Source organism: Bubalus kerabau, chromosome 17 (genome assembly GCF_029407905.1).
Source record: "Bubalus kerabau isolate K-KA32 ecotype Philippines breed swamp buffalo chromosome 17, PCC_UOA_SB_1v2, whole genome shotgun sequence".
NCBI lineage: Eukaryota > Metazoa > Chordata > Mammalia > Artiodactyla > Bovidae > Bubalus > Bubalus kerabau.
The window spans coordinates 38,741,457-38,768,716 of NC_073640.1; the positions used below are offsets into that span (position 1 = coordinate 38,741,457).

The window sequence follows — 27,260 nt, forward strand, 5'->3', positions numbered from 1 at the left end:
AGGACATTCCAAGGTGTCTGTTGAGTTCAGGAAAACTGACCTGCCCAAGGTGTACATGAAAAGTAGGCAGAAGTCCCTTTACAAGTCAAGCCTGAGTTTTTCTGTGGGGGCCTCCTGCCCCCTAGTGTCCTCTGGGGATACTGCAGTACAGTCCATCAAAACTGTTTGTGATTTTTGCCATCTGCTATTCCTTGTGCCAAGCTCCAGGGGGGCCATCATCCTTACGTGGGACCACCCCTGACACAATGTGGTCATTGAGGTCCAAGTATCCTGGGGAGTGGGACCAGCACTCTCTGCTGCCCTGCGCCCCGTCAGAAGGGACGGGAAGATAGGACACTGGTATCTTTACTCAGAAAGAAGCTCCCTGGAGTCATACGCTGAAAACACCAGGGCTTACATTTTTTTAAAAGAAACCAAGCCTGCTGTGGACATCAGCCCCCTGGAACCTGTAGGTACAGGCCATAGCCAGAACAGAACAAAGGCTCTCTGGGTGCTACTTAAGGAGCCCAGATCCGACCACTGGGAGCAGGGTAGCGCCATTCCACCCCCAGCCCTGCATGCAGGGTCCAGCCGTCATCTCTGAGGTGGACAGGCAGAGCAATAAGTTGGGGGATGGAGCTGGGGCTTGATCTCCTCTGGGGGCCTTCTGAGAATTTTGAAAAGCCAAAAAGAAGCCACCAGGTTGAGGCCGCTGGTTCTCTGGAGACAGGAGAGTCCCATTAGCTGAGGACATCAGTCAGCTCTTACCTCCTGGCTCCCTCACCTACAAACACACCCATTCTTTGGGGGCCTGTAGCACAGTGCGAGCTGGGTCACCAACAGGCATCAGGCTGGTGTAGTCATCAGGGGCTAGCTGTAGGAAGGACAGAGGTTTAGGCAGGGAGCCCCAGACTCAGCCAGCTTCCCCAGCACTCCAGCCACACCTCACCTGGTAGGCCTGGAAGATGCTGAGCAGATCCTTCATACCAGCTGTGTATGGGACACCCTGCATACGGACCAGGGCTCCTGGCTGGGACAACACGGAGGTGGGAGCAGAGGCCAGGGCTGCAGGGGGTGTGGTGAGGTAGCCCACAGTGGTGGGGGAAACGGGGGGGCTGGGGGGAAAAGGCAGGGGTTTAGTAGTGTAGTCCCAGTTATGGCCTAGACTGAGCCCTACCCGCCTCCTCCCTTGCCTCTGCCTTGTGCTTTGGTTCATTTCCTCCTCCCTGAAACCCCTGCCTCCACAGAGTCCTCCCTATTCCAGTATGTAGGTGGCATCAATCAGCCCCTAGTTGTCATTCCCTCACTGTCTCAGAATAAGGGAGCTCCAAGAGACCTTGAGTTACGTGGTTCAGGAAGGGGATCATGGATCCTGAGACTCCTGCAAACCAAGACAAGAGGGCAAGACTGAAGTTCTTTTAGCAGCAGGGTACCTGGGGTAGTATGCTGTGTAGTTCATGTAGAGTTGAGTGGCTGGCCCTGGGTAGTAGGCGACTGGGGTGGGAGCAGCAGGCACCCTGGCAGCTGGGAGCAGTGCTGAAGAGGGATACAGAGCTGCTGTCTCAGTGGGAATGAGGGTCGGGGTGGCCTGGAAGGTGGCGTAGGCGGGTGGTGAGAGGCCTAGAGGCAGAAGCAGAGAGTGTATCTGCAGGGAGCCCAGCACTGCCCTGGGTGGGGCAGCCAGAGAAGAGTCCCCCCACGTAGAAAGTAAGGGTGGTAACAGCCTGGCTCCCACATGCCACTTCCTTCCCCAGCCCCTGGGACACTCACAAGGTAGCTTGCAGGGTGGAGGGGACATGCCACTGCGGCCCAAGGTGCCCCCCATCAGGACACGGCTCATCTCCTCTGTGGAGCAGGGGACCACCTCCACATAGCGTTCCTTCATTGCTTTCTTATGGCAGCGCTGAGCAGCAGCTAGGGCCCGCTCTGCTGATGTCATCTGGATGAAGGCATCACCTGACGGCCGGCCCTGTGCACACCACCTTGTGAGCTGCCTGTCATGTGCGAGGATCCCTTACTCCTAACCATGCTGCCCCCCCCTGGCCCTCCTGGGCAGCAGCTTTACCTGCTGGTTGAGCACCATGTGCACACCATGAGGCCGAATGTCAGCTGCTGCCTCCCCCAGAAAGCTAAGGATGTCTTCAATGGTGGCTGTGTAGGGCAGGCCTCGCAGGCGTACACAGTCTCTCCCGGTCCCGGCTGCCAGTGGGAAGGGGATGGGCAGCAGTGGAGCAGTCAGGGTGGGAAGGAGTGGGCTGGAGGCGTAGCGGTTCAGGACCTAGAAGGAAAGGAAGCAGCAGGCTGATTATGCCAAGGAGGACAAGGCCAAGGCAGGGAGAGAAGGGGCACCCTGGAGAGGTACATGGGTGTGGGGCATGGGGCCTGGGGGGCTCACCTGCTGCACCTCAGCTGCAGTGCTCCGGAAGAGTTCAATGTATCGCTTACCCAGCATGCCTTTATGCCTGCGTAACGCAGCCTGTGCCAGCTCCTCACAGGCGAAGAGGGCAAAGGCATCACCCGTGGGCCGGCCATCAGGGTGGCGCACAAAGAGCAGCCCATCAGCGCCCCCCGTCACTGGGCACTCTGGCCCCAGGAAGCCTAGCACGTCTGCTGGCCCAGCCGAGAAGGGCAGTCCCCGCAGCCGCAGGATCACTTGGTCTTCCCGTGACAGGAAACGCGCCACCTCTAGTGATGTGCCTTGGGGGGGGGAGGGGGGGCGTGGGAGTCACCTACTGACTTGATCTGTGCCCTTCCAAATACCCACCCACACCGGCACCCAGGGAAGTAGGAAGGCACGAGGCATGAGGAAACAGGACATATGTCAAGAGCCAGGGGGCAGTAGGCACTTTCGGGAGCACACTCACCCCCTGCGATCTTCACAAACTCCTCTCCTGTTGCTTTATACACCTGTGGGGACAGCCCATGGGTCTCATGCCTGCCCAGCCTCAGCTCTGCCCTGCTCCGCTCCCAACCCTAGAGCCCCACCTCGATATAGCGGACGCCCATGTGGTGCTTGTGTCTCTGCAGCGCTAGGTCCCGCTGTTCGCTGTCCACAAAACGGATGAGGGCCTCACCATTTCTGCGGCCCTGGGCGTTGAGGCACAGTGCTACACCACCCCTGCAGAGCCAGCACTGCGTTAGTCCCTCCTGGGTGGGCCTGCCCTCCTGTGCCCATCCACCCTGCTGTACCTACCTGGCAATATTGAGCCCTTTGAAGAATCGAGCCACGTCCTGGTCTGATGACTGCCAAGGCAGCCCACGAGCCCGAACCACAGTCTCGCTGTCCACCACGTCAGCCTTGCTGCTGTGGGGGCAAGGCACAATCAGAGCTGTCCAGCTGCTGTCACCCCCAACCCTGCCCCCTCCCTCACTCACCAAGGCCCTGTCTCATATTTCTGCTTCACCCCTTCAGGCTTCAAAAACAGTTGACCTGAGAGGAGATAGCATGTGGGTCAGCAGGGTCTGGTGGGGGAGGGGTGTCTCCCCACCAAGCTCTGCAAAAAGGACAGTTGAGGGGGATGAGGAGGCAACAAAGGAGCTTTCACCTGTGGCCTCTCAGAGAAGGTGACACATGGGGAGGGGAACTTGGAGGAAGAAAGAGGCAGGCATTCACCCAGCCGTGAGAACAGGTGAAAGGTGGTGAGGGGAACCTTACCGCTGGGACTTTCAAGCAGGTGGAGGATGATGGCTACCATTGTCTTCACTTCCCACACCCCAAAATCATCCTCTGTGGCATCTGTCTCCAGCCCCAACTCTATGAGCAGAGAATAACAATGAGGAAATCCCAGCACAAGAGGGCAACTGGCATGTCCCACTGAAGCTCACAGCCCCTACATTAACACACACAGAATCCCAGCAAACACATTTGTTTTGGCTTGGCTCATCTGTGCCATTACAGGTCCGCAGCCTAGATAAATGGAGATACATGCCCACATTCCAAATGTGCCCCAGCACAGACACACAGACTTGCAGTCAGGGGTTGAGCGGTTCATGTAAACTTGCATGTGTTCATCCAACCTGCCAGCATGCACATACTCAAGACATATTCAGCCTGCAGCCACCCTTCCACCCTCACTCTGCTGGGTCACAGATACCCTGTGCCATGGTGGCCACGGTGAGGTCCCTGGCAGAGCAGGCACTCGGGTGCTGCACGTGGAACTCTCTGCGGAGGTCGTAGAAGGAGAAGAAGGTGTCGGGGAGCACCAGGTTCTGGGGGCACATGGGAATGGGGATGAATGGGGGAACTGAGCTGCCCTGGCCTCCCACCGCCCCCCGCCCTGTGAGAGTGGGCATCCTGGGAACTGTGCCCCCTGTTGCACCCTCAGTGGTGGCATACCTTCCTGGAGGCCTCAGGGTGCAGGACCTGTCGCAACAGTTGCTGCCCATCAGTGCAGAGCATGTAGGGGCCCCCGCCCAGCAGAGCCACATCCCCGCTCACCAGCTGTGAGAACTGGGAATAGGGAGTGAAGAGAGAGACAGAGGGACTCACAGCCAGGTGGGCAGGGGGAGGGAGGGTGCAGGCTTGCAAAGCTGGTTCAGCCAGATGTTCAGCCCTTCCCTGCCTGGGAAGGAGGCTGCCACGCCTGCTGGGCTTGGCTCTGTGTCCCACCCGCTCCCTCCCCATCCACTGTCACCTTCTCCAGGCCAAATGGGAGTAGTCACAGATCACCCAAGCCCCCATCACACACACTCCAGGAGTCTGGAATGGGGCCAGAGCAAACACCTGGTGGAGTGGGACAAGTAGGTGGGGAGGGGCGGGACAAAGCAGGTTAAACCTGTCCCTGGCCAGGCACCACCCTCAGACAGGTGAGGGAGGCCCAGTCCTGTGGGAGGCCCAGCCTGCTCATGGTCAATGGCAGCCCCGCCCCTAGGTCTGACCAACCCGGGGGCCGAGAAACTCCAAGGACAGAGCTCCGCACCTGAACGCCAGGGGCAGCATGAGCTTTGACCCAGACCCGATCGACCGGCTGGCACTGAGGTGTTTGCTCATAGAGGGGGCGGGAAGCGGCCCAGCCCCTCCCCCATTCTCATCCCCGCCGGCGAACACGTATGAGCACAAACCACAGGCCCAAGAACCTTCCCTAGCCAGAGCTTTCCCATCTGAGGCTAGCAGAGCAAGGCGACCCAGCCCACGCATCCCAAGTGGGGGCTAGTTTGGGAGTCCCGTAACAGACTCATGTTCCACATCGTTGTGCCTGTTTCCTCATCAGGAACCACCAAAGTTGTCGGAAGATAAAAGAATTTGTGCTAGTAAAGCACTTTCACTCATTCCACCCAAGAGTCAGGCACAGGGTGAGCGCAGTAAAGAAGATAAGAAAAACAGCAAAGGGAACCGCCTTCCACTTCACCCAGGCCTTTGCACTCAGGAGCCAGGTAGCCCCCAGGCGGGGTCCGGACAGCGCCCATGCCTGGCTAGCCGACCGGGACAGGCCTGGACGAGCAGCTTACACCTGGCGGCGTCTACCTCGGGGACAGACACCGCCCTACGCCCCCGCTGCAGCGTCTCCCAGGCGGGTGGGTGGGCCGAGGACACAAGCGGCACGGACCGTGACCTGTGGCCAAGTCTGGGCCCCTCGGCCCTTTCAGCTTCCGGCTGCTGTTTTGGACGACCTGGCCAGGCAGGTTCCCAAAGGCGTCTCACCTACCTCCCCCCGCAGGCCTGGGACTCTGGGAGGGGTCTCGTAGCCTCCATCTCCACCCCTTCATTAGGAGTGGATCACTGCGAAGTCTGAAAAGACGCCCCCCTGGAACGGCCGACACATGCGGACACACGCACATTAGGGAGTCGCTGAAAGTTTCAAACAGGAACCCGTCCTACCACCCTGGCCACTTGGCTGTGGTGCGCCAGGCCTCCCCTCCTGACGCCTCTCCCGCCGAGAAATGTCCCTGCAGCCCGGCCGTGCCTCCTTTCACCCCAGCCCCGGCGCTCACCTGCTGCAGCACTTTGTCCAGCGGCTCGGCCCGCGCCAGGCTGTCGGAGCTCAGGCCGCTCGCCTCGCGGCACTGCGGGCTCAGCGCGGCCGCCTCGGCGCGAACCAGTGACTTATGCAATGTCCCCACCTGCGAACGGCGGGGAAAACCGATCAGCCACTGCGCTCCTGGGATCCCGAAGCTCTCTGGAGATCTCAGTGCCCACTTCCTATCCTACCTGGCGGCTCCGCGGCTCCACCACTTGCCAGACTAGGAGGATTAAGTCGGTCTCGTCGGAACCCAGGTCCGGCCCCAGCGCACCGGCCGTGGCCCCGAACAGTACGACCAGGGGTCCAGGCCCGGGACGGGGGTCGGCAGCGGAGTCTGCAGTGGGGTTCGGGCCTGGGGGCGGCGGCTGGGGTGGCGGCGGAGTCATGGCCGCAGAGGAGAGGGGCGCTCGGCCAGACACACGCGGATCGACGAAGCGCACGCACGCACCGACCGACGGCAGACGCGGCCCGGCTGGGGCGGGACACCGTGTGTTGGGGGCGGCACCTGCGGCCCGGCTGGCGCAGTGGGCGCTGCTGAGACCCGCCCGCGGCGCCCCGCGGGGCGGGGCGGCTACCGGCCCCCGCCCTCTCTGGGCGAGTTACCTGTCTGCCCCGCCGGCCACGTGATCGAGGGCCCGGGAACGTTGGGGGAGGGCCGCTAGAATCCAGCCCTGGACGCTCACACTCGCTCTCCCGGCCTGGGCTCGCGCTCAAGACCCAGACTCCACTCCCGCAGCCGACCCTGCCTGACTTCTGGGGCGACCCCCCATCCCCTCCCACTCCCCTCTCCCACCAAGGCTCTACCAAGGAAAGTGCAAAACTGGGGGCCTTCTTCAGTCCGTAAGCGGCAGCCTAGAGGTTGTAGGGGGTCACGACGGCCGGTCTGGAGGGGTAAAGTCAAAGGGGAGGTAAGAGTTACCAGGTATCACCCCAAGGCTTGTGGGGTGATTGCCAGAGGTCGACAGGGGTGGGAGGAGAGTGGCAGGAAGCACAAGAGAGCATTAGAACCATTGGGGGGTTCAGGGCAGAGTTTGTGAACACAGGTGCGAAGTCTGGGCCTTAGCCGGGCTCTTGGAAGTGCCTGCGATGCTAGAGCGCGGTCGGACTTGCGCAGGCCTCGTTTCTCGGGAAGGAAGAAGCGCGTCTCCCACATCCCCCGCCCCAGCTCCCGAGAGCGGGCCTCTAGACGGCGCTGAGCCGGACTGCCCCAGCAAGGAGCCTCGCCCCCACCCGACGTTAGAGTTGCGGTATGCTTTCGCCCTTCCGCCTGGATAACAGGCCTGTTGCTGAGTTAGCCGATGAGGGCTAGCGGCGAAAGTGCAATGTGCTCAAGGGGGCCGCAGATCCTCCATCTCTTCTCTTCTTTGGACAGTCTCTCGTGGAGGGCTCCCAGCACCCTTTCGTCCCGTCGGGCTTGGTGAAGCTCCTTTACGGTGAGTTTCCAGGCCGCCCCGGACTTCCCCAAATTCTCCCGTTTATGTGACTGAGAAACTGAAGAAGAATCCGGTGAGAAGGGGCTCCAGCCCAGCGAAGAGTAGACACACCTGGTTGCGAAGCCGAGCTGGAATTGGGGCGCGAGCCGCATTTCACGCTTTCAGAGACGCTGGGCGCTGCGTTCTGACTTTCGGACGAGTGAGAGCGAAAAAGCCCGGCGTAGAGGAGGCGCCTCCGAGGCCTTACCCTCTAATACACACTGCACCGGCGTCCCCCCTAGGCGGATGAAGAGACTGAGGCGCCCGGGACACGGCGGCTGGGAGGCAGACTGGCCTTCCAGCGGCTGCTGGCGACCCGCGCTTCATCTTTGAGTGCAGGCGAGTGTCCGCGCTTCGCTGCCCCAGGTTAGACAGCCACCCAACTGCCAGCCCGCTGACCCCACCCCTGGACTCACTGAGCCAGTTAGGTCCGGGGGGAGGAGGAAAAGCGCTCTTCGGGCACCACCCTCCTCTAGATAAGCCTGGAATGTCAAATATTTGTTCGGTGGGCGGGACGCAACAGGGAGGTAAAGCCCTCCCTCACCCGACTAGGAGAGCGCGTGCGCCAGGCTGAGTCCGGTCTTCCTCCCGGCCACGGCCTTGCAGCTAATTGTCAACTTTTCGCATGAGGTGGCCAAAGTACTGGAGTTTCAGCTTTAGCAGCATTCCTTCCAAAGAACATCCTGGACTGATCTCCTTGAGAATGGACTGGTTGGATCTCCTTGCAGTCCAAGGGACTCTCAAGAGTCTTCTCCAACACCACAGTTCAAAAGCATCAATTCTTCGGCGCTCAGCTTTCTTCACAGTCCAACTCTCACATCCATACATGACTACTGGAAAAACCATAGCCTTGACTAGACGGACCTTTTGGCAAAGTAATGTCTCTGCTTTTGAATATGCTATCTAGGTTGGTCATAACTTTCCTTCCAAGGAGTAAGCGTCTTTTAATTTCATGGCTGCAATCACCATCTGCAGTGATTTTGGAGCCCCCAAAAATAAAGTCTGACACTGTTTCCACTGTTTCCCCATCTATTTCCCATGAAGTGATGGGACCAGATGCCATGATCTTCGTTTTCTGAATGTTGAGCTTTAAGCCAACTTTTTCACTTTCCTCTTTCACTTTCATCAAGAGGCTTTTGAGTTCCTCTTCACTTTCTGCCATAAGGGTGGTGTCATCTGCATATCTGAGGTTATTGCTATTTTTCCCGGCAATTTTGATTCCAGCTTGTGCTTCTTCCAGCTCCAGCGTTTCTCATGATGTACTCTGCATATAAGTTAAATAAGCAGGGTGACAATATACATCCTTGACGTACTCCTTTTCCTATTTGGAACCAGTCTGTTGTTCCATGTCCAGTTCTAACTGTTGCTTCCTGACCTGCATACAGATTTCTCAAGAGGCAGGTCAGGTGGTCTGATATTCCCATCGCGCTAGGTCCTTTTTTATTCATCATTCAGCGCAGGTAGGTCTCAACGTCAGGTTCCTGGGGAAGCCTCCCGCTCGAGGTAACCCCTTGGTACGTCTAGCCAACCTGAGCGCATTTCCATTGGAGACGCATTCATAAGTGTACAGATCCTTGCGGAGTAGTAAACCCAAGCATGGGACGGCTCCCCCAGATACCCGCGCACCTGTCCGCCCCCTATCCCCCAAATGATAATTCCTAGGACTCTTGAAAAACTAAAATTTGTTAAAACTACATTGGTCCCCCTGCTTTGCTGAGCTCCCTTGCTCATTTTCAGGTGGTCCTCCCAGATCACCCCATTAATACTAAACAACCCACATTCCTGTCCCCCAACTGGCTCTCACGTCTTCTGCCACCACTAAAACAACTCCTAACACGATAAATCATTTATTGTCTCCCTACCCCACCATCCATCCCCTATCCATCCCCCACTGTAACCCAGCCCCATGAGAATATCCTTGAGGAAAGGCTTATCCAAAATCTATCACTGGATCTGCTGGGCACATAGTAGTAACTCAAGAATGAATGAATGGTTGACTAAGCACTTTTCCCATATTCCATCAAAAGTAACCTTCCCTGTGGCCACAGGACCTTTGTACTAGAGTCTCATCTGTGCCCTTTCCTCTCCTTCCAACCCGCCCTTGCCCTAGTTAACCCCTGCTCTCCCTCCAGATTTTCCCCTCAAGGCACCTCCCTCTGTAGCAAGGGTACCCACTGCGGTTTGAGATTTCTGTAGTTCACTGATAAATGTCCCCCATCCTCACCCTGCTACTAGCTAGTGTTCACAAGTCACGAATGAATGAATCAGAGATAAGATACGCAAGAGACGTCAGCGAGGCTCCAACGGCACAGCCAGATTCCTTTTCCAAACAGTACTTTGGGTATTCAGGAAAAGCAACGTGGTCCGGTGAGCCTGCCCGCAAGCTAGCGGAATCCCGTCCTCACTGCAGCGCTTGGAAGCCTGCCACTAAAGCAGTGGGCGCTCCAGCTGCAGGTACGTGAAGGTCTGAGCAGATACAGGGTGGGGTTCATCACCTGAGGAGTGTGGCTTTTCTCCTGGAACTCCAAGACGAGGAATGGTGTAAAATCACTCTCCTCACTCCCAGGAAATATTCCGGTGTCGGAGGGTTTGAGGCTGAGCGCTTGCCTGGGGTCCATCGCGGCGATCCAGAGTCGCCAGCCCAGGCCCATCCCCACCCTCAGCGGCCAGCGGCCCCCAGAAAAGCTGCGACCCTTTCTTACCTATTCTAGCAAGCCTCCAGAATAGCTAGCGCACTGGGTTCCCTGGAGTTTCCATTTCCATGCATTTGCTCCGCGAATATCCGCTGACTACCCACCAGAGGGCGTATTGATTCCATCGACGGAACCTGGTGTTGCAGAGTAGGGAGGAGCTGCTGGCATTGGAGACTTCACCCTAGAATAGTCGAGGTGAAAGGAGAAGCCCTTAACATCGCCTCCCAGGTCACTTACCTCCCCTGAGAATTCTTAGTTCCCAGACCAGGGATCGAACCTGTGCCCCCCTGCAGTGGAAGCACAGAATCTTAACTACCGGACTGCCAGGGAAGTCTCAATGTGATCTGATTTAATGTTTAATGCCACAGGAATAAGGGCATAAACTGGGACATAAGTAAGGAGGCTGCTAGGGAGATACGGGTAATCTGGCTTTGGGAGAGTAGAGCTGGGAAAATTTGGTGACCTGACCACGTAGTTGTGCGTCTGAAAGTCAAGGAGGTATCTAGAGGTCTGCAGCCCAGGCTGCTAAGTCGCTTCAGTCGTGTCCGACTCTATGCGACCCCATAGACAGAAGCCCACCAGGCTCCCCCGTCCCTGGGATTCTCCAGGCAAGAACACTGGAGTGGGTTGCCATTTCCTTCTCCAATGCATCAAAGTAAAAAGTGAAAGTGAAGTCGCTTAGTCGTGTCCAACTCTTAGTGACTCCATGGACTACAGCCTACCAGGCTCCTCTGTCCATGGGATTTTCCAGGCAAGAGTACTGGAGTGGGGTGCCATTGCCTTCTCCGGCAGCCCAGGGGATCATGTTAAAAATGGGGGACCCTCACCCTCTGGCCCCTCTCCACAGTGCCTGCACTGGTTTATTACTGACTAGACCTTGGCACCCCCTCCTCCAGTGGTCATGGCTCTATCATCTTCAGGGCCTATGGGAGGGGGCCAGCAGGGAAACACTCTCAAGGACAGGGCCACCTTCTGAGGGGCCCATAGGCACCTGAGCCCACTGGGCTGACAAGGCATTTAGACTGTGATCAGAATCCAAGGCAGCCCAGGCTGTCCTGATCTCCACCTTGTCCCCACTTGACCCTTGGCTCTAGACATCTGCCTAGTATGGTCACCCATACTGGGTCTGCACCATATCAGTCCTCAGCAGCCACTCTGCTGGGGTCTGGGATGGAGGTGAGGAAGGGTTTTGGAAGGGGGTCCCTGGGCCAGGGTCTGAGGTGGAAGATAGTTGGACCTTAAGAGAGGAGGGTATCCCAACCACAAATGTGTTTCACTAAAAGCACATGGGAGGGGCAGGCCAAGGTGGTGAGTAGATTCATTGAGGGTCACTCCAGGAGGTTAGAAACTATCAGCCACTGACTAAGAGAAAGAAAGGGAGGGAGAGAAGGAGGGAGGAAGGGGCAGGAAGAGGTCTCAGAATCAGCCAGGGATGACCAGGGTGTTGACTGGCTCTCAAGAAAGGGATGTGTGAAGGGTCAAGAGCTCCTCTCCAAACATGCTGGTTCTCTATTCCAAAGTAATGCCGGGTCCCAGAATATTACTGGCTGTCAAACCTTTGCCCACTCTATTTGCTACCTGTCCCTGCCACCCCCCACCCCCACCACCACCATTCCATGCATAGAGAACCTGTGTCCTCTCTGGATGCCCGGTTTGCGTGGGGTGACAATGGTGGAGGAACATCAGGGGAACTCGCCTTTGGGCAGGCGCAGGGTTGAGGTTCAAGCCCACTCTTAACCCGGCGAACAAACTGGCCAGGGATGGGGGTGAGAGGGTGATTCCACACTCCAGAACCAGAAACAGGCGGGCTGAACTCTCACTGGGAAGCGAAACACGCTGACCTGGCCTTACCCCAGGCAGATGGCAGGTGGGTCCTTGGGTCAATGTTGCCTGAACTCAGGTGCTCTCGGGGAATGGTGCCAAGAATCGCTTTGGGAGTTGAACAAAGGTCTTGGTCAGTTTCCTCCGGCTCAAGAACAGCCCGAGGTTCACTTATCCTCTTCCTCAGGCTTGGCCCGGGTAGCTCAGCAGCAGCGAGCTACTGAGTATTGTACCCTGAATTCCCACTTGGCCCGGCGCATCCTAGATCAGGGGAGCGCCAGGAATCAGGGATAAGAACTGCTCATCGCAGACTTAAGATGCGGAGGGCTGGGCTGGGTACCCAGCAGAGGCGGGTTGGGTGAGAACCGCTGAGAGCGTGCGCGAAAGCAGGGCTGAGCCTTTATCGATCGATGCGCTCGGCGTGCAGCGCGGTTAATAGAGTTGGCCAGGGATGGGTAGGGGCGGGGCGGTGAGCTCCGACTGGGAAGGACTACCCTAGCGGCTAGTTCCTATTGGCTGGACGTTTGCAGGAGGCGGGCCCTGATTGGCCCGGCTGCTGTGAAGGCTGCTAGCGGCGGGGTTAAGAACGTCGCTGACTGCCGGGCCTAGGCACGAGACCCGAGAGCTGAGTCCGCCCCTCTGACCCGGAGCTGAGATCCCTGCCATGGGTTGCCTCTGCCTCTACCGCTCCACCCTGCTCACGGGTGGCCTCCTGTTCCTCCTGATGCTCGCAGATCCGGCGTTCCCGGCTGGAAGTCGGCCACCGGTGGTGCTGGGTGAGGCGCGCGTCCAGTTGTGGGTCCGTTGGTTTGTGCGTCCGGCTGGATGGGGTGCAGGCGGGGCTGTCTGCATCTCCTCTAAGCACGAGGTGGGGGAGCGTATGACTGTCTTGTCACCTGGGTCGGTCCGTCCACTTCCCGCTATGGTGGGCGCGGGTGTGGTCAAACTCTTGTCACCTTTCTCTGTAGAACGTGGGGCTAAGTGGGAGGGTTATCGCGTGTTTATACATCGGTCCGCGGGGTCGTCTCATTTCCAAGCTTCGCCTCTGCTTATCCCCATTTTTTAGCTGGAAAGACCGAGGCTTTTTTACCCTACTCCTGAGGGTAGGCGGTAGAGTGCCCTCGAAGTTGGCCCCAGAGGCTTCAGCGTTGACTTGGGCTTGGCTAGTAGGCTGTCTCCCTCCACCCTTCCAGCCCGACACATTTAGAGGGGGCATTACTGAAAATAAGCTCTTTGGAGAAGGATTACTCTCCTAACCTGCTGCCAGGGCTTTCCCCTAACTTATCAAATATGTGGCCTTGAGCCTGAGGGAGGAGGCCCAAGGGAATCTGAGGATGGATACAGGTGGAGGGAAGGGTTGAGACCCTTGCTATGAACAGATGTTGTATGGCACCCTTACCCCTGTCAGACCTACTTGGACTGTGCTGTGTTGGGGCTAGGCAACCTCCCAGTCTTATCTCCTCCTCGCTTCTAGCCCAGGGAGCTGTACAGAAGCCAGCAGTATTTCCTTGTGGTGGGTATGGCAGGGATGAGATCTCTGTCTTGGGGGCTTTGGATGCCTCATTCAAGCCATCATTCCCATGAAGAGCTGGGGTTGGCAGGCATTGTGATCCCAGGGGTCCTTCACCAGGAACTCTGGGCCAGGACATGCTCCCTGGGGGATGGTGGGCCCAGGTTCACCATGGAGTTTGGGCATATTTGTCCTTGCCTTCTGTAAGTTTGCAGGATGATCCCCAGAGGTAAGGTCTGTGCTAGGCAAACACAGAGAATCCATCCATAACATCAAGGGTCAGGAAAGGTTTCCTGGAGTACGCAGCTGGAGCCGAGGCCAGGAGAGTTCCAGGCAGAGGGAACTATGTATCAGAGGGAGAAAGCTGAGCAGTGCAGGCTGTCTATAATGGAGTGGGGGTAATAGTGGATGGTCAGGGCTCGAGACTGGTTGGGTCACCTGGATATCACCCTGGGGGCCTGCCAGGAGCATTGTGTGGACCTATGGAGTACTGAGTATGAAGAATGTGGCGTTGGGAAGTATGTGGTCTCTGATTGGACAGATCCTAGGCCCTTTCTCCTGGATTGGTGCTAAATGGACTCATTTATTCATTCAGTTCTTAGTTATCCTCCATCACAGCAGAGGAGCCTCAGGGTGTACCTAGAGACACAGAGCAACTGGAATCCTAACCTGCCTAGCTTCTCAGAGAATGAGGCTATTGACATTAGTCCTGGGAAACCCCATGGTGGGCAGCAGACAAGTTGTTTCTGGGCACAAAGCAGGGAGCTGACCTTGGCCATCAGAGGATCAGCATCCAAGGGTGACCAGTCTTCGTGAGTGGGTCTCCAATTGGTAGTAGAGGAAGTAGAGGCCAGAGGAGGGATACAGAAGGTCCTGGGCAGTGGGATGGAACTGTAGCAAGCTATTTCCACGTCTTCCAGTGTTACTTGAGGTGAAAGGCATGGGGATGGCTCTTTCCCTAGTTCTAGGAAGAGACGCTTTTAGAGACCACATGCCCTGACCAAGGCAAAGTGTATCCAGGCAGAGCAGATCTGGTGACTTCCTCTTTCAGATATTTCCTCTGTGGTGGACACAGTGACCAAGGTTTCGCCACTGCACTGTCTAGTCCACAGGCGTGTCATCTAGGGGCTGTCATGCTCCCCACTTCTGTACCACAGCACAAAGGGAGATAAGAGCCAGTGCCATACCTCCCTCCCGTGGCTGCCCTGAGGACACTGTAGGTCAGTGCCCAAGGAGGGCGTGTCCTCTGCAGAGCTGGGTACACAGCTGGAGCCCAGTGAATGCTCACAAGAGCCAAACACTGGTTGTCCACTTAGTGATCATGGATCCTACATGGGGCTATGTTTGTGACATGTGGGAGCACTGAGGTCTGAAAGGTCACTGGCAGAAAAGGTAAAGGTCACTGGGAAAGAGAAGGGCCTTGAAGGTGGGTTGGTGAAGGAATGGAGATGGGTGGGTTTGAGTGTCACAAGAAGTTGACGGTATGCTGCCCACACGGAGAAGGCAATGGCAACCCACTCCAGTACTCTTGCCTGGCAAATCCCATGGACGGAGGAGCCTGGTAGGCTGCACTCCATGGGGTTGCTAAGAGTCGGACATGCCTGAGTGACTTCTCTTTCACTTTTCACTTTCATGCATTGGAGAAGGAAATGGCAACCCACTCCAGTGTTCTTGCCTGGAGAGTCCCAGGGACGGGGGTGCCTGGTGGGCTGCCGTCTCTGGGGCCGCACAGAGTCGGACACGACTGAAGCAACTTAGCAGCAGCAGCAGCATGCTGCCCACAAGCAAGTAGACACCTGCAGACTGGCTGGAACCAGCAAGTTGATGATCCCCCTTATCTCACCACCAACCCATCAGAAGAATGTCCATGAGCTGATCACGGTCTCTTTGAACCTTTACTATAAAACTTCTTATCACCCTCTTCAAGTTGGGACACACAGTTTTGAGGGCATGAGCCTACCATGGCCCCCTTTGCCTGGCAAAGCAGTAATGCAGGACTCTGTATAGACTGAACAGGTAGAGAAAAGTCATCAGTGGAGCCTGGCCACACCCATCCCCATGGGGCTGTAGCTGGAACCGTATGTAGCTTCTGGAGAGCCATTTCCAACCCAGGGTCCAGGTGTGCCAAGGTGCTGGGGTCCCCAGATGAGTTGCCCTCGGGAATCTGTAGCAGGATTTAGCAGCTGGGCTCTGACCTTTAGTAAGGTCTGAGGACCTTGGTAGTCTGGCCGGTGCCAGCTTCTCTCAACCTTTTTTGTTCATAGTCCCCTTCCACAAGCCTGTCCCAGAGTGCCTTCTTTGGATTTAGCTTTGACTGGTTAAGTGGCCATGTGCACTGTCCTGTTTCTTGATCCTTCTTTCAGAGTATAAGACCCTGCCTATGAAGCTGTAGCTGGCCTCTGTACCCTGACAGCGAATTAGATCTCGGAGACAGAAGTTTGGGTGAAGTAGAAAAGAATAGCTTTATTGCTTTGCCAGGCAAAGGGGGCCACAGTGGGCTCATGCCCTCAAAACTGTGTGTCCCAACTTGGAGAGGGTGATAAGTTTTATAGTTAAGATTCAAAGAGAGTGTAATCAGCTTGTGAACATTCTTCTAGATATTCTTCTGATGGGCTGGTGGTGAGATAAGGAGGATCATCAACCTTCTGGTTCCAGCCAGTCTGTGGGCATCTACATGCTTGTGGACAGCATCAGTTCAGTTCAGTTCCGTCGCTCAGCCGTGTCTGACTCTTTGCGACCCCATGGACTGCAGCACCCAGGCTTCCCTGTCCGTCACCAACTCCCGGAGCTTGCTCAAACTCATGTCCATGGAGTCTGTGATGACATCCAACCATCTCATCCTCTGTCATCCCCTTCTCCTCCTGCCTTCGATCTTGCCCAGCATCAGAGTCTTTTCCAAGAGTCAGTTCTTCCCATCAGGTGGCCAATGTATTGGAGTTTCAGCTTCAGCATCAGTCCTTCCAATGAATATTCAGGACTGATTTCCTTTAGGGTGGACTGGTTGGATTTCCGTGCAGTCCAAGGGAATCTCAAGAGTCTTCTCCAATACCACAGTTCAAAAGCATCAATTCTTCTGTGCTCAGCTTTCTTTATAGTCCAACTCTCACATCCATACATGACTATTGGAAAAACTATAGCTTTGACTAGACAAACCTTTTTTTTTTTTTAGAGAAGTCTTTGCCTTTCTTGGAGAAGGCAGCAGCAACCCACTCCAGTACTCTTGCCTGGAAAATCCCATGGACGGAGGCGCCTGGTATGCTGCACTCCATGGGGTCGCTAGGAGTCGGACACGACTGAGCGACTTCACTTTCCCTTTTCACTTTCATGCATTGGAGAAGGAAATGGCAACCCACTCCAGTGTTCTTGCCTGGAAAGTCCCAGGGACGGGGGTGCCTGGTGAGCTGCCATCTCTGGGGCCCGCACAGAGTTGGACACAACTGAAACGACTTAGCAGCAGCAGCAGCAGGTGTTGCTATTATTGGCCAGCAGGTTACTTTACTTGAGAGGGATGAAGTGGGAGGAATGGGTAGCCCCGATACCAGGCTGGCCGTGCTTCACGGGCTTGTAGGTGATGGAAAACTCTCCTAAGTAGTGGCTGATCATCTCAGGCTTGATTTCCACCTGGTTGAAGGTCTTGCAGTTGTAGACGCCCACCATCTCAGGCAGGATGATTATGTGGCAGGTGTGTCTTCACCACCTGGAGGTTCTCCATGGGCGGTGCATCCTTCTTGGCCTTGAGTAGCCGCTTCAGCAGCAGTGCTGCTTCCTCCGCTTACCGCGGTTTAGCTCCCGCTGCTGGCACACACTGTATAGCTACATCAGCTGCTCATAGGCCATGTCCAGCAGCTGGTTGAGGTCCACGCCACCGCAGTAGGTGAACTTGCAGAACCTCCGCTTCCTCTTCTGTTCCACTTCCGTCATCTTGTCGGTTCTTCAGAAAGACTGGACGGACCTTTGTTGGCAAAGTAATGTCTCTGCTTTTGAATATGCTGTCTAGGTTGGTCCTAACTTTTCTTCCAAGGAGCAAGTGTCTTTTAATTTCATGGCTGCAGTCACCATCTGCAGTGATTCTGGAGCCCAAGAAAAGAAAGTCTGTCACTGTTTCCATTGTTTCCCTATCTATCTGCCATAAGGTGATGGGACCAGATGCCATGATCTTAGTTTTCTGAATGTTGAGAGTTAAGCCAGCTTTTTCACTCTCCTCTTTCACTTTCATCAAGAGGCTTTTGAATTCCTCTTCACTTTCTGCCATAAAGGTGGTGTCATCTGCGTATCTGAGGTTATTGATATTTCTCCCAGTAATCTTAATTCCAACTTGTGCTTCTAGTCTTTCCCATTCTATTATTTTCCTCTATTTCTTTGCATTGATCACTGAGGAAGGCTTTCTTATCTCTCCTTGCTATTCTTTGGAACTCTGCAGTCAGATGGGTCGGAGAAGGCAATGGCAACCCACTCCAGTACTCTTGCCTGGAAAATCCCATGGATGGAGGAGCCTGGTAGGCTGCAGTCCATGGGGTCGCGAAGAGTTGGGCACGACTGAGCGACTTCACTTTCACTTTTCACTTTCATGCGTTGGAGAAGGAAATGGCAACCTGCTCCGCTCCCGTATTCTTGCCTGGAGAATCCCAGGGACGGCGGAGCCTGGTGGGCTGCCGTCTATGGGGTTGCACAGAGTCGAACACAACTGAAGCAACTTAGCAGCAGCAGCAGCAGCAGTCGGATGGGTATATCTTTCCTTTTTTTTTTTTTTTTTTTTACCTTTCAAGTCTTTTCCTTTCTCAGCCTTTTGTAAGGCCTCCTCAGACAACCATTTTGCCTTTTTGCATTTCTTTTTCTTGGAGGTGCTCTTGATCACTGCCTCCTATACAATGTCACTAACCTCTGTCCATAGTTCTTCAGGCACTCTAACAGATCTAATCCCTTGAATGTGCTTGTCACTTCTGCTGTGGGCAGCATACCATCCATACCATGTTAACTTCTACCTGGAGGGGGTTTTGAAATCTGAAAAATAGCTCAAAGCTATATTGTGTGTGCGCCTTGCCCCAAGGCTGCACGGTTGTCTTCTGACTAACTTTTCTCCCAGGTCTCCCATCCCCTCCCTTTGCTAATTAACTACTGCTTGAATCTGCCCCTTGGAACTCAGGGAAGTCATGAGGCGGAAAGAAGCCTATTTCCCATAACCAAAGAAATGGTGGACACAGAAAGGCTTTTGTGTCCAGGAGCCCCACAGGGCCCTGCTGAGTGTCACCTGCTCTGCAGCCTGGGACAGCTGTGGGGAGAAGGCCGCTGGGTATCCAGCCAGGGCCAGGGCCTCATTCATGCTCTGTGTCCTCCCGCAGTGCCCGGTGACATGGGCAACCAGCTGGAGGCAAAGCTGGACAAGCCGTCCGTCGTGCACTACGTCTGCTCCAAGAGGACGGATCACTACTTCACACTGTGGCTGAACCTGGAGCTGCTGCTGCCCGTCATCATTGACTGTTGGATCGACAATGTCCGGTGAGGGCTGGGGCACAGCAGGGTGCTGCTCCCTGACCTAGTCCAGAGAGGCCTCCAGAGCCTGTTTCTAGCTCATCTGTGCTTCAAGGGACCTCCAGGTCACTGACCTTTCTCCCTTCCCCAATCTGGTCTGCACTGCCTCTGTGCCCTCCCAGCCAGAACTTTCTCCCCTTCCCTTCTCCAGTGCTTCTTGCCCTGTTTGTGGTTTCTAGGCCCCAGTTGCTATTCACAGCCTTGCTTCACCCCCCCACCCCCACCCCTTCCCTTGCCTCTGCCTTGGTCACGCCTGCTTCTCCAGCTGCTTGTTTTTCCTGGGATTCCTTTCCACTTGCTCTTTCACTCTGGAATCTCTCTCTCCACCCTTTGCCTGATCAACTCTCTCCCATTCACTCTTTAAAACCCAAGCCTGGGACTTCCCTGGTGGTCCAGTAGTTAAGACTCTGCACTTCCAGCGCAGGGGGCTCAGGTTCGATCTGTGGTCAGAGAACTAGATTTCACATGCCACGTGGTGCAGCCAAACAAACAAATCTCCACCATCCCTCTCCCCGAGACTGATTCCTTTGTGAAGTCTCCCTGCCACCCCTCAGAGCTCTTAATCTCTCTTTCTGCCTCTTCTAACTTGCATTCCTGGCCTGCCAAACGTAGTTTTCTAGGCTGTTTCTCCCATTATAAGATAGTCATTGATGAGAATTACTCATTATTGAACATAGACACTATATATTTTACGTATTTTCTTCTTTCTTTCTTTTTTTCTGGTCGCATTGTGTGGCTTGCGTGATCTCATTTCCCCAATCATGGATTGAACCCAGACCCCAGCTGTAAAAGTGCTAAGTCCTAGCTGCTAGACCACCAGGGAACACCTCCTCCACTTTTTTTCATTGAGTCTTACAGCAACCCTATGAAATAGTGCTGTAACTTGTGTTACAGATGAGGAAATCTGGAAGCTCAAAATGGTTACAAAATTGTTTGGGGTTACTCAGCTAATAAATGGCAAACTGGAATTCAACCCAGAGTTGTGTATCTCTGAGCTCAGGGTTCCTGAGCATATTCTGAGCACACTGAGCTCCCTGAAGGCAGGGACTGTGTCTCTTTTATCTTTAAAGCTGTAGAACCTGAAACATAATTGGTGTTCAGTAAGTATTTGAACTGAGTGGAATCTTACAAATTAAAATGTTTTCCTCGGAGGCACACTGCCTGGTTCCAGCCAGTTCTCTGGGTGTCCTGCCTTTCCCTGTTGTTTATTTCACCAGCTTTCTTGACTCTTTCCTCCTCCTTGTGTGATCAGGGCTATTTCTAGGATGTTGATCTGCATTTCTATTTTTGTGGTGGAGACGTAATGGTCTCAGGTAATGCCAGCAGGAGGGGCAGACTCACCCTGAGAGGGGCTTGTCTACCTTTCTTGGGCCCCTGACCTGTTGGGACTTGCATCCAGACCAGATGTGCTTTGGCCTTCTAGAACTTTGTTGAGTGGCCATTGGGATCATCTCCAGATCACCCTAGAGAGAGTGGGTCCCAGGACTTTTATTTGGGCCAGTGTTGGGTACTTATCAGCTTTCTGTGGCTGATCCCTAAGGGTGGGTGGGACTCAGGACTTCTGGGGACTGCAGGTCTAACCTGTGTTTCTTCGGGCACCTTTGCCTTCTTATTATCAGGGGAGGCTAGAGCAGAGGTCCTGACCTGGCACAAGGCTCTCCTCCTGTCTCCTACCACCCTGGCCCCATCATTTCTCCAGGCCTTGCCCACCAGCTCACACAGCAGCCACTGGTGTTCAGGGTTTCTCTGTCAGGTTTCTTTGTATGTTGCATTCATCATCTGCTTTGCCCTGGGTCATGTTAGGGTGGATGGTGGGAACTGAATCCATGGAGAGGAAGTGGTGGGAGCCTGCAAAGTTAGGCTGCTTGAGTTTTGGGGTAAAGTGTGATGTTCATTGCAGAGCCAGGCCTGGCAGCCAGGTCTCTCTCCCCACAAGATCTAAAATGTGCATTCTCATGTGGGTGACATTGAGGAGAAGGGAATATTCCCCGATGGGTTCTGGAGCCAGTCTCTGGAGTGAGCCTTGATGGGGTCCTCATTTAGATGGGCTTACTCAGATCTGTGGGCTTCCCTGGTGGCTCAGTGGTAAAGAATCTGCCTGCCAATGCAGGAGACGCAGGTTCAATCCGTGGGTCAAGAAGATCCCCTGGAGAAGGAAATGGCAACCTACTCCAGTATTCTTGCCTGAAAAATTCCATGGACAGAGGAGCATGGCAGGCTACAGTCTATGGGGCTGCAAAAGAGTCAGACATGATTTAGCAACTAAACAACAACAACAACTTGGATCTATGCTTTACAAACTTGCTTTGTTACTTTTTGGTCTCTATACATCTGACCAGACTTGAGGATGGGAAGGGAATATGGCTCAGGCCCCAGGACAGTATTGGGACATGTCAACTTTGGTGTTGCCTCTGGGTCACTGGTTCAGTATCCCTTCCTGGCAGGCTGATCTACAATCAAACGTCCCACACCACCCAGTTTCCCGAAGGTGTGGATGTGCGTGTCCCTGGCTTTGGGGACACCTTCTCAATGGAGTTCCTGGACCCCAGCAAAAGCAGTGTGGGTATGTAGCCCTTCCTCATGCCCCCTAGGGAATGGAGATGGAGATTCTGAGGGATTCCTAGAGTGGGAGGAACCCTGCTGGTTTGAAGAGGTGGCTTGTGAACCATCTCTGATCCATGTGGGCACAGAGCTGTAGAGCGCTCTCCTGGGGATCTCCTGGCTGTAGATGTCACAATCTCCTTGGTAGGCGTGGTATGGCTGGCTGACAGTGGCTGTACTCTGTCTAAACCTAAGCATTTCTGCCTATAGGTTCCTATTTACATACCATGGTGGAAAGCCTTGTGAGCTGGGGCTACGAACGAGGCAAGGATGTCCGGGGGGCCCCCTATGACTGGCGCCGAGCTCCAAGTAAGTGGCTGCTCTGGTTTCCTCCCAGAGGCCATGGGAGGTGGGAAGGAGGAGATCACAGCCACCACAGGCTCTGGGCCTTCCCTTACGCCCGAGTCTCTGGCATCCAGCCCAGCCGTCACTGCTCCCATCCCTGGTCACCCTGTTCTGTCTTTCCCCGACCCTCGGCCCAAGATTTCCGGGCCTCTGAGCCCTGGAAATAGCAAATGAGGCAGAGGAAGAGGAAAGGAGCTCCTCTGTTTGCTCCCTTTGTGGAAATTGAGGGGAAACCAGACCCCCTCCCCTTGGAATTTTCACACTCTCCCCACCCGTGTAGTCCTGGGTCTGGCCTGAGACATGGTCGGTGGTTCAGGCCCAAGGACCCTTCCTGCCTAACCCCCGCCTGGCTTTGGCCTGCAGATGAAAACAGGCCCTACTTCCTGGCCCTCCGCAAGATGATCGAGGAGATGTACCAGCTGTACGGGGGCCCTGTGGTGCTGGTGGCCCACAGTATGGGCAACATGTACATGCTCTACTTTCTGCAGCATCAGCCACAGGACTGGAAGGACAAGTACATCCGTGCCTTCGTAGCACTGGGTCCGCCCTGGGGGGGCGTGCCCAAGACCCTGCGTGTCCTGGCCTCAGGTAAGATCCCACCTGGCCCAGCGTCAGGAGGGCTGGTGCTGGGGGTGACACAGTCTCTTTCCCTCTCTCGTGTCTTCCTGGGCCACCCTCATGTCTCTTCTCTTGGGTCCAGAGCCTTCCCTCTCCAGAGTGGTATTCTTTTCCAGATATCTCTTTCTAAAAGAGAATATAACACTACCTCTAAATTCACCTCTCTAGTCGATGACTTTTGTTATCTGTGTAAGTTGCTTGCAGCATGTATGTAGAGGGACATAACTGTTGGTCATATAGGGCACACATGTACACATACACAGACACACACACACACACACACACACACACTGTGTGGGCCTGGCTGGTCTAACTTGGTTTGATCCAGAATTTTCTGGAGGAGGGACTTCCCTGATGGTCCAGTGGTTAAGACTGTGCTTCCACTGCAGGGGGTGCAGGTTCAATCCCTGTCAGGAAACTAAGATGTCACTGCCAAACAATAAAAAATTAAAAAAAAAAGTTCTCTGCAGGAGACTTCTCCCTCTCTTTGACCCCCCTCCTCATTTCTTCATCCCCACCTTCACCCCAGAGAAGAAAGGCTGGGCTTCGGCTTCCTGTTTATGAGTTACACCTCCCTCTGCAGCCGCAGGCAGCCTCTGTGGGCAACACAAAGAGGAAGCAGGTGCAGATTTATCCGGGCCCGCTTGCTTGGCAGTTGGGAAAACCACCTCCTTCCCTGTTCCTTTCCAATCCACCTGCCTTTTCACAACTGTTAGAACCTGGCAGCTGGAGCCAGAGGGCTTTCCTCCCTCTGCTAGGACTGGACGTGAGCCCCGTGGCCCCTGACTGTGGGAGCCGTGAGCCAGGGGCTGGGCCAAGCATCTGATGAGCGTTCTTCCTCAAGTGACCAGCACTGCCTGACCTGCCTGTTGGTCACGTGATCACTGTGATCAGGCTTCTGTCCGTAGTGACCCTGAATTAGTTGGACAGTGGATCCAGTTATAGTAAGGACTCATCACACTGTCTACTCTGTCCAGCCTGGACCTGAAAGGACAGATGTGGGCATCCTCTGAGTTTGAGACAAGTTGCTATAGGGGAATTCAGAGCTGGCCCTTTCAGAGCTTCCCCATGAGCCCCCTTAGAGCTTTGCTTCAGACTCTGGGAAACTGCTGTCAGGCAGGCCTTGGCAGTCTGGGAGTGGGGGTGGGGCAGGAAGGGTGGCAGTCATGGACCCATAGCTAGGGATTCCCTTTCCTGAGGGGTCCTGGAACCAGGCCCTGTCAGGCAGAACTGAAGGTCTGCCGTCAGAGAGGGGGTGATGGGTGGCCCTGGATTCTGAGTAGGACACGGGGTCCATGTTTCCTGCTTCTCCTCTGGAGATCTCACTGGCTGGTGATGTGTTTGTGTTGTTGTCATTTCTCTGTCTGCGGCCTCCCCTCCTGCCCTGTCTCCTGCAGGCCCGGGTGCCCACGTGCCAGGTAGATGGATGGATGAGACCAGGGCTGGCTTGGCTGTAGGCCTGAGCATAGGAAGGGAAAAAGGTTTATAAAGCTCCATGTGATAAAAGATTCAGAAGAATGGGTCTCTGGGCTGCCAGCCTGCTGATTCACCTTCGACAGGGTCAGTGCATACCGGCCAGGTGATAAGTACTCTGAGGAAGGTATTGTTTTTAACCACAAATCACCCCATGGGTGTGTGCTCTTGAACCCTTAGTGACAAAATGCAGAAGGAAAGGAACGAGTCTTGGTCATGTGCTTCCCAGGTGGAGCAAAAATACAGGGAAATAGGGGAGTTGTCAATGATGTTCACAGTGTAGCAATGGTGGAGTGCTGGCTGGGCACTGGCTGGGGGCTGGCAGGGGGCCTGGCGGTTAGCACTCTGCCCAGCTAGTTGGCATTCCTTAGCAAAGACTGACCTAACCCCACAGGAGACAACAACCGGATCCCGGTCATCAGGTCCCTGAAGATCCGGGCACAGCAGCGGTCTGCCGTCTCCACCACTTGGCTGCTGCCCTACAGCTATACCTGGTCACCGCAGAAAGTCTTCGTGCGCACACCTAAGGCCAACTACACGCTGCAGGACTACCGCCAGTTCTTCCAGGACATCGGCTTCAAAGATGGCTGGTCCATGCGGCAGGACACGGAGGGGCTGGTTGAGGCCACAGTGCCGCCTGGCGTGCGACTGCACTGCCTCTACGGCACGGGGGTCCCCACGCCAGAGTCCTTTGACTACGAGAGCTTCCCAGACCATGACCCAAAAATCCACTATGGCACCGGTGATGGCACTGTGAACTTGCAGAGTGCCCTGCACTGCCATACCTGGCGCGGCCTCCAGAAGCAAGAAGTGTCATTGCAGGCACTGCCAGGCAATGAGCACATCGCTATGCTGGCCAACACCACTACCCTGGCCTACCTGAAACGTGTGCTTCTTGGGCCCTGATGGCCGTGGTGGGCAGGGCCATGGGGTGACCCAGCCGCCGCTGCTGATTCTGGCTTCTTCTCCCATGGCCCACAAGTTTAGCGGTTTGTGACTGATCATCTAAACTCCTAGATCTTGGGTTGTGAAATGGGGAAATGGTGTTTTTTTATCCTTCCTCTCTGGAATCGAGGAAGACATAGTCTGGACTTACTTGAGGGACCCTTGATGGCAAGAGTGCTACTGCTGGTGGAATTGTGACCTCAGGATAGCTCCATAGGGGGACTGACTGGCACCTGGCCCCACTCGCCAGTGCTGGGACCGTGTGTTCTTCCTACCCCCGTGGCCTTTTCACACTCGCCCACCAGGCCCTGGCTCCTCAGCCTTTTGATGAGGGATCTTACTGGCCTGTGGTCCCTAGGATGGGCTCCATGTCCCTAGGGTGCACCTTCTCACACACTGGCCACACGTTGGCCTGCTACTGGCCATGAGTGGCTGGAGCTGCTGGATTGCCTGTGGCCTAACTGCTCGCTCACTCCAACTGTGGCTTTCTGGGAGCTGCCCAGTTCCCCCTGCAGGCAGGGGTGGGTTGTTGTCTTCTCCGTGTGTTCCCAGTGTTCCTTGAGTGTTCCCAGGGCCTGGGGCATTAACTCCTACCTCTCTTACCTCTAAGAACAGCCTAGCTCAGGGCTGGGGACGGGGTCCCAGGAGCCCTGATCTCCATGGTTGGGCTGTGCACACAGTATTGATGCTATCTCCCTTCACCCTGGGGCTGTGGGTCAAGGATGAGAGCGGGCCTGGTGCCTTGCCCTTTAGGTACTCATGAAGAAACAGAACTCAAGGAAGCAGCCAAGGCCAATCAGAGCCGCCCAGAGCTGCCCTCTTGCTAACCTGCCACATAGCTAGCTGCCCTGCCCTAGGGTCTCTGTAGCACCCACATAGGCTGGCACAGGACTGAGAGGAGGTGGGACTCTTGCCCACTCTGCCCAGCACCTATCTCCAGCAGGTAGCTCAGTGGTGTTTAGTCAGCAGGGACGAGCCCAGAAACTTGAGTGGGCCCCTGAGAAAGCCAGGTGCCTTGAGGGATCCCTGGGGGTTTTCTTCCTGCTCCAGAGGCACTGCATGACTCTCCCTGTGACAGGAGGGATGGAGGATCAGGATCTGCCTTGGTGGTCTCCAAGTGGGCGACGGCCAAGACTTGGGTCTGGCCTCTAGGGTGGGGCCCTAAAGCCACAGTCAGGCTGGACTGTGCTTCGCTCCTACAAGGTTTCTGTGAAGTGGGATTTTCTCTGTCACATTCATACCTAGCATCAGTTTTTCCCTTTGTTCCTGAGTGGGGGGCCCCGTATGGGAGTCTGAGCAGGCTGTACCTCGATTCTGGCAATAAAAGTATTCTGGATGCTGTAAAATGCCCTGGCCTAGCCTCTGCTCTGAGCATGAGAGGAGGGAGGTAGTGGAAGGTGAAGGGGCTAGAGAGGCAGGTAATCAGGGGGTTAGACCCTGACCTTTTGTGGAGCCTTGATGCGGTCTCACAGCACCAAACCGTGGCTCCTGTGCTCCTCTTTGGGCTTTATCCTCCTGCCCTCTCTCCGGGCATCTAGTTCCCGTCCTGGGACTGAGAACCAGGACGTGAAACATTCCTGTTGGAGAGAATCTCCTGTCCTCTCCCTGCACCTATCTGGTCAACAGACCCCAAATGCCACCTGAGAGCTGGCAGCCAAGGGCAATTCTGCTAGTCACTCTGGCTGGACTCCCCTTCCCAGCCTCTACCCACCCTCAACTTACAGGTCTCAGCATCCTTGGAATTTTTTAGGATGCCACCCTTCTACTTAGCTTCATAAGGTCATCTGCCCACCATCTGTCCATCTTTGGGGACAGGGTAAGACTGAGGAAGGGGGAGAGACCAAGATGGGCAGAGACAGGGACTGAGAGACTGGGGAGCAAACGGAGATGGATAAGGACAGAGGAACAGAGCGTCTGAGACAGGAAAACATGCATAGGGATGGGATTCAGGCCTGAATTCTGTTGTGCAGAGCTGAGGGCCAGTGTGAGTGGTGGGAACCCCAATTCCTGCCTTCTTCAGTAGGAGCCTGGCTAGCCTAGGTTTTAGGCATCAATACATCCTGGGCCAGTAGAGGGCGATCTGAACCCTCTCACTACACCAGTTACTGGCCCAACCTGGAAAAATGTGTTGCTCTGAGGGTTAGGATGTCTAGAAGTATATTGGATGTATTTCTAGAAATAGAAATACAGCTGGATGTCTAGAAATCCAGCTGCATCTCTGGCCTTACCCTCAGGTCCTGCCCAGCCTGTTAGCTATGCCCTGACATCTTATCTGATACTCACTGCCTTATAGCCATCTTCACCCCTGGCCTAT

At 55.2% G+C, this 27,260-nt stretch overlaps 2 protein-coding genes and 1 pseudogene across 6 annotated transcripts; 1 reads left to right on the forward strand and 2 right to left on the reverse strand.

Moving 5' to 3' along the window:
- Positions 1 to 423: 423 nt before the first annotated feature.
- On the reverse strand, positions 424 to 6,325 carry ESRP2 (epithelial splicing regulatory protein 2). Of its 3 annotated transcripts, none has more exons than XM_055553383.1 (16): positions 6,128 to 6,325; positions 5,911 to 6,039; positions 4,316 to 4,429; positions 4,074 to 4,188; positions 3,635 to 3,733; positions 3,355 to 3,409; positions 3,173 to 3,280; positions 2,965 to 3,097; positions 2,844 to 2,886; positions 2,375 to 2,676; positions 2,045 to 2,257; positions 1,750 to 1,948; positions 1,413 to 1,599; positions 929 to 1,094; positions 776 to 853; positions 424 to 699 (listed from the first exon to the last, which is right to left on the reverse strand). In XM_055553383.1, exons 1-16 carry the CDS (start codon positions 6,323 to 6,325, stop codon positions 574 to 576), a joined length of 2,265 nt encoding a protein of 754 aa, XP_055409358.1. In that variant the 3' UTR covers positions 424 to 573. The 3 variants fall into 3 exon arrangements, with proteins under 3 accessions (XP_055409358.1, XP_055409360.1, XP_055409357.1); XM_055553385.1 differs by having other exon boundaries at positions 1,413 to 1,515; positions 3,173 to 3,283; XM_055553382.1 differs by having other exon boundaries at positions 3,173 to 3,283.
- A 3,041-nt stretch (positions 6,326 to 9,366) lies between these two features.
- On the forward strand, positions 9,367 to 26,292 carry PLA2G15 (phospholipase A2 group XV). Of its 3 annotated transcripts, none has more exons than XM_055553405.1 (6): positions 9,367 to 9,865; positions 18,775 to 18,931; positions 21,409 to 21,527; positions 21,776 to 21,874; positions 22,274 to 22,498; positions 24,396 to 26,292. In XM_055553405.1, exons 1-6 carry the CDS (start codon positions 9,619 to 9,621, stop codon positions 24,905 to 24,907), a joined length of 1,359 nt encoding a protein of 452 aa, XP_055409380.1. In that variant the 5' UTR covers positions 9,367 to 9,618; the 3' UTR covers positions 24,908 to 26,292. The 3 variants fall into 3 exon arrangements, with proteins under 3 accessions (XP_055409380.1, XP_055409382.1, XP_055409381.1); XM_055553407.1 differs by lacking the exon at positions 9,367 to 9,865 and adding an exon at positions 12,508 to 12,701 and having other exon boundaries at positions 22,399 to 22,498; positions 24,396 to 24,678; XM_055553406.1 differs by lacking the exon at positions 9,367 to 9,865 and adding an exon at positions 12,509 to 12,701.
- Positions 16,702 to 17,356, reverse strand: LOC129631997 (40S ribosomal protein S15-like; annotated as a pseudogene).
- Positions 26,293 to 27,260: the final 968 nt, after the last annotated feature.

Coding starts and splice junctions, on each gene's coding strand:
- ESRP2 (XM_055553382.1), bottom strand. CDS start 6,325: ATGACTCCGCCGCCACCCCAGCCGCCGCCCCCAGGCCCGAACCCCACT. Junction 3,284..3,354: donor AAATATGAGACAGGGCCTTG/GTGAGTGAGGGA, acceptor TTGCCCCCACAG/CAGCAAGGCTGACGTGGTGG. Junction 854..928: donor GCATCTTCCAGGCCTACCAG/GTGAGGTGTGGC, acceptor TCCTTCCTACAG/CTAGCCCCTGATGACTACAC.
- PLA2G15 (XM_055553405.1), top strand. CDS start 9,619: ATGTCCCCCATCCTCACCCTGCTACTAGCTAGTGTTCACAAGTCACGA. Junction 21,875..22,273: donor TGACTGGCGCCGAGCTCCAA/GTAAGTGGCTGC, acceptor TTTGGCCTGCAG/ATGAAAACAGGCCCTACTTC. Junction 22,499..24,395: donor CCTGCGTGTCCTGGCCTCAG/GTAAGATCCCAC, acceptor CTAACCCCACAG/GAGACAACAACCGGATCCCG.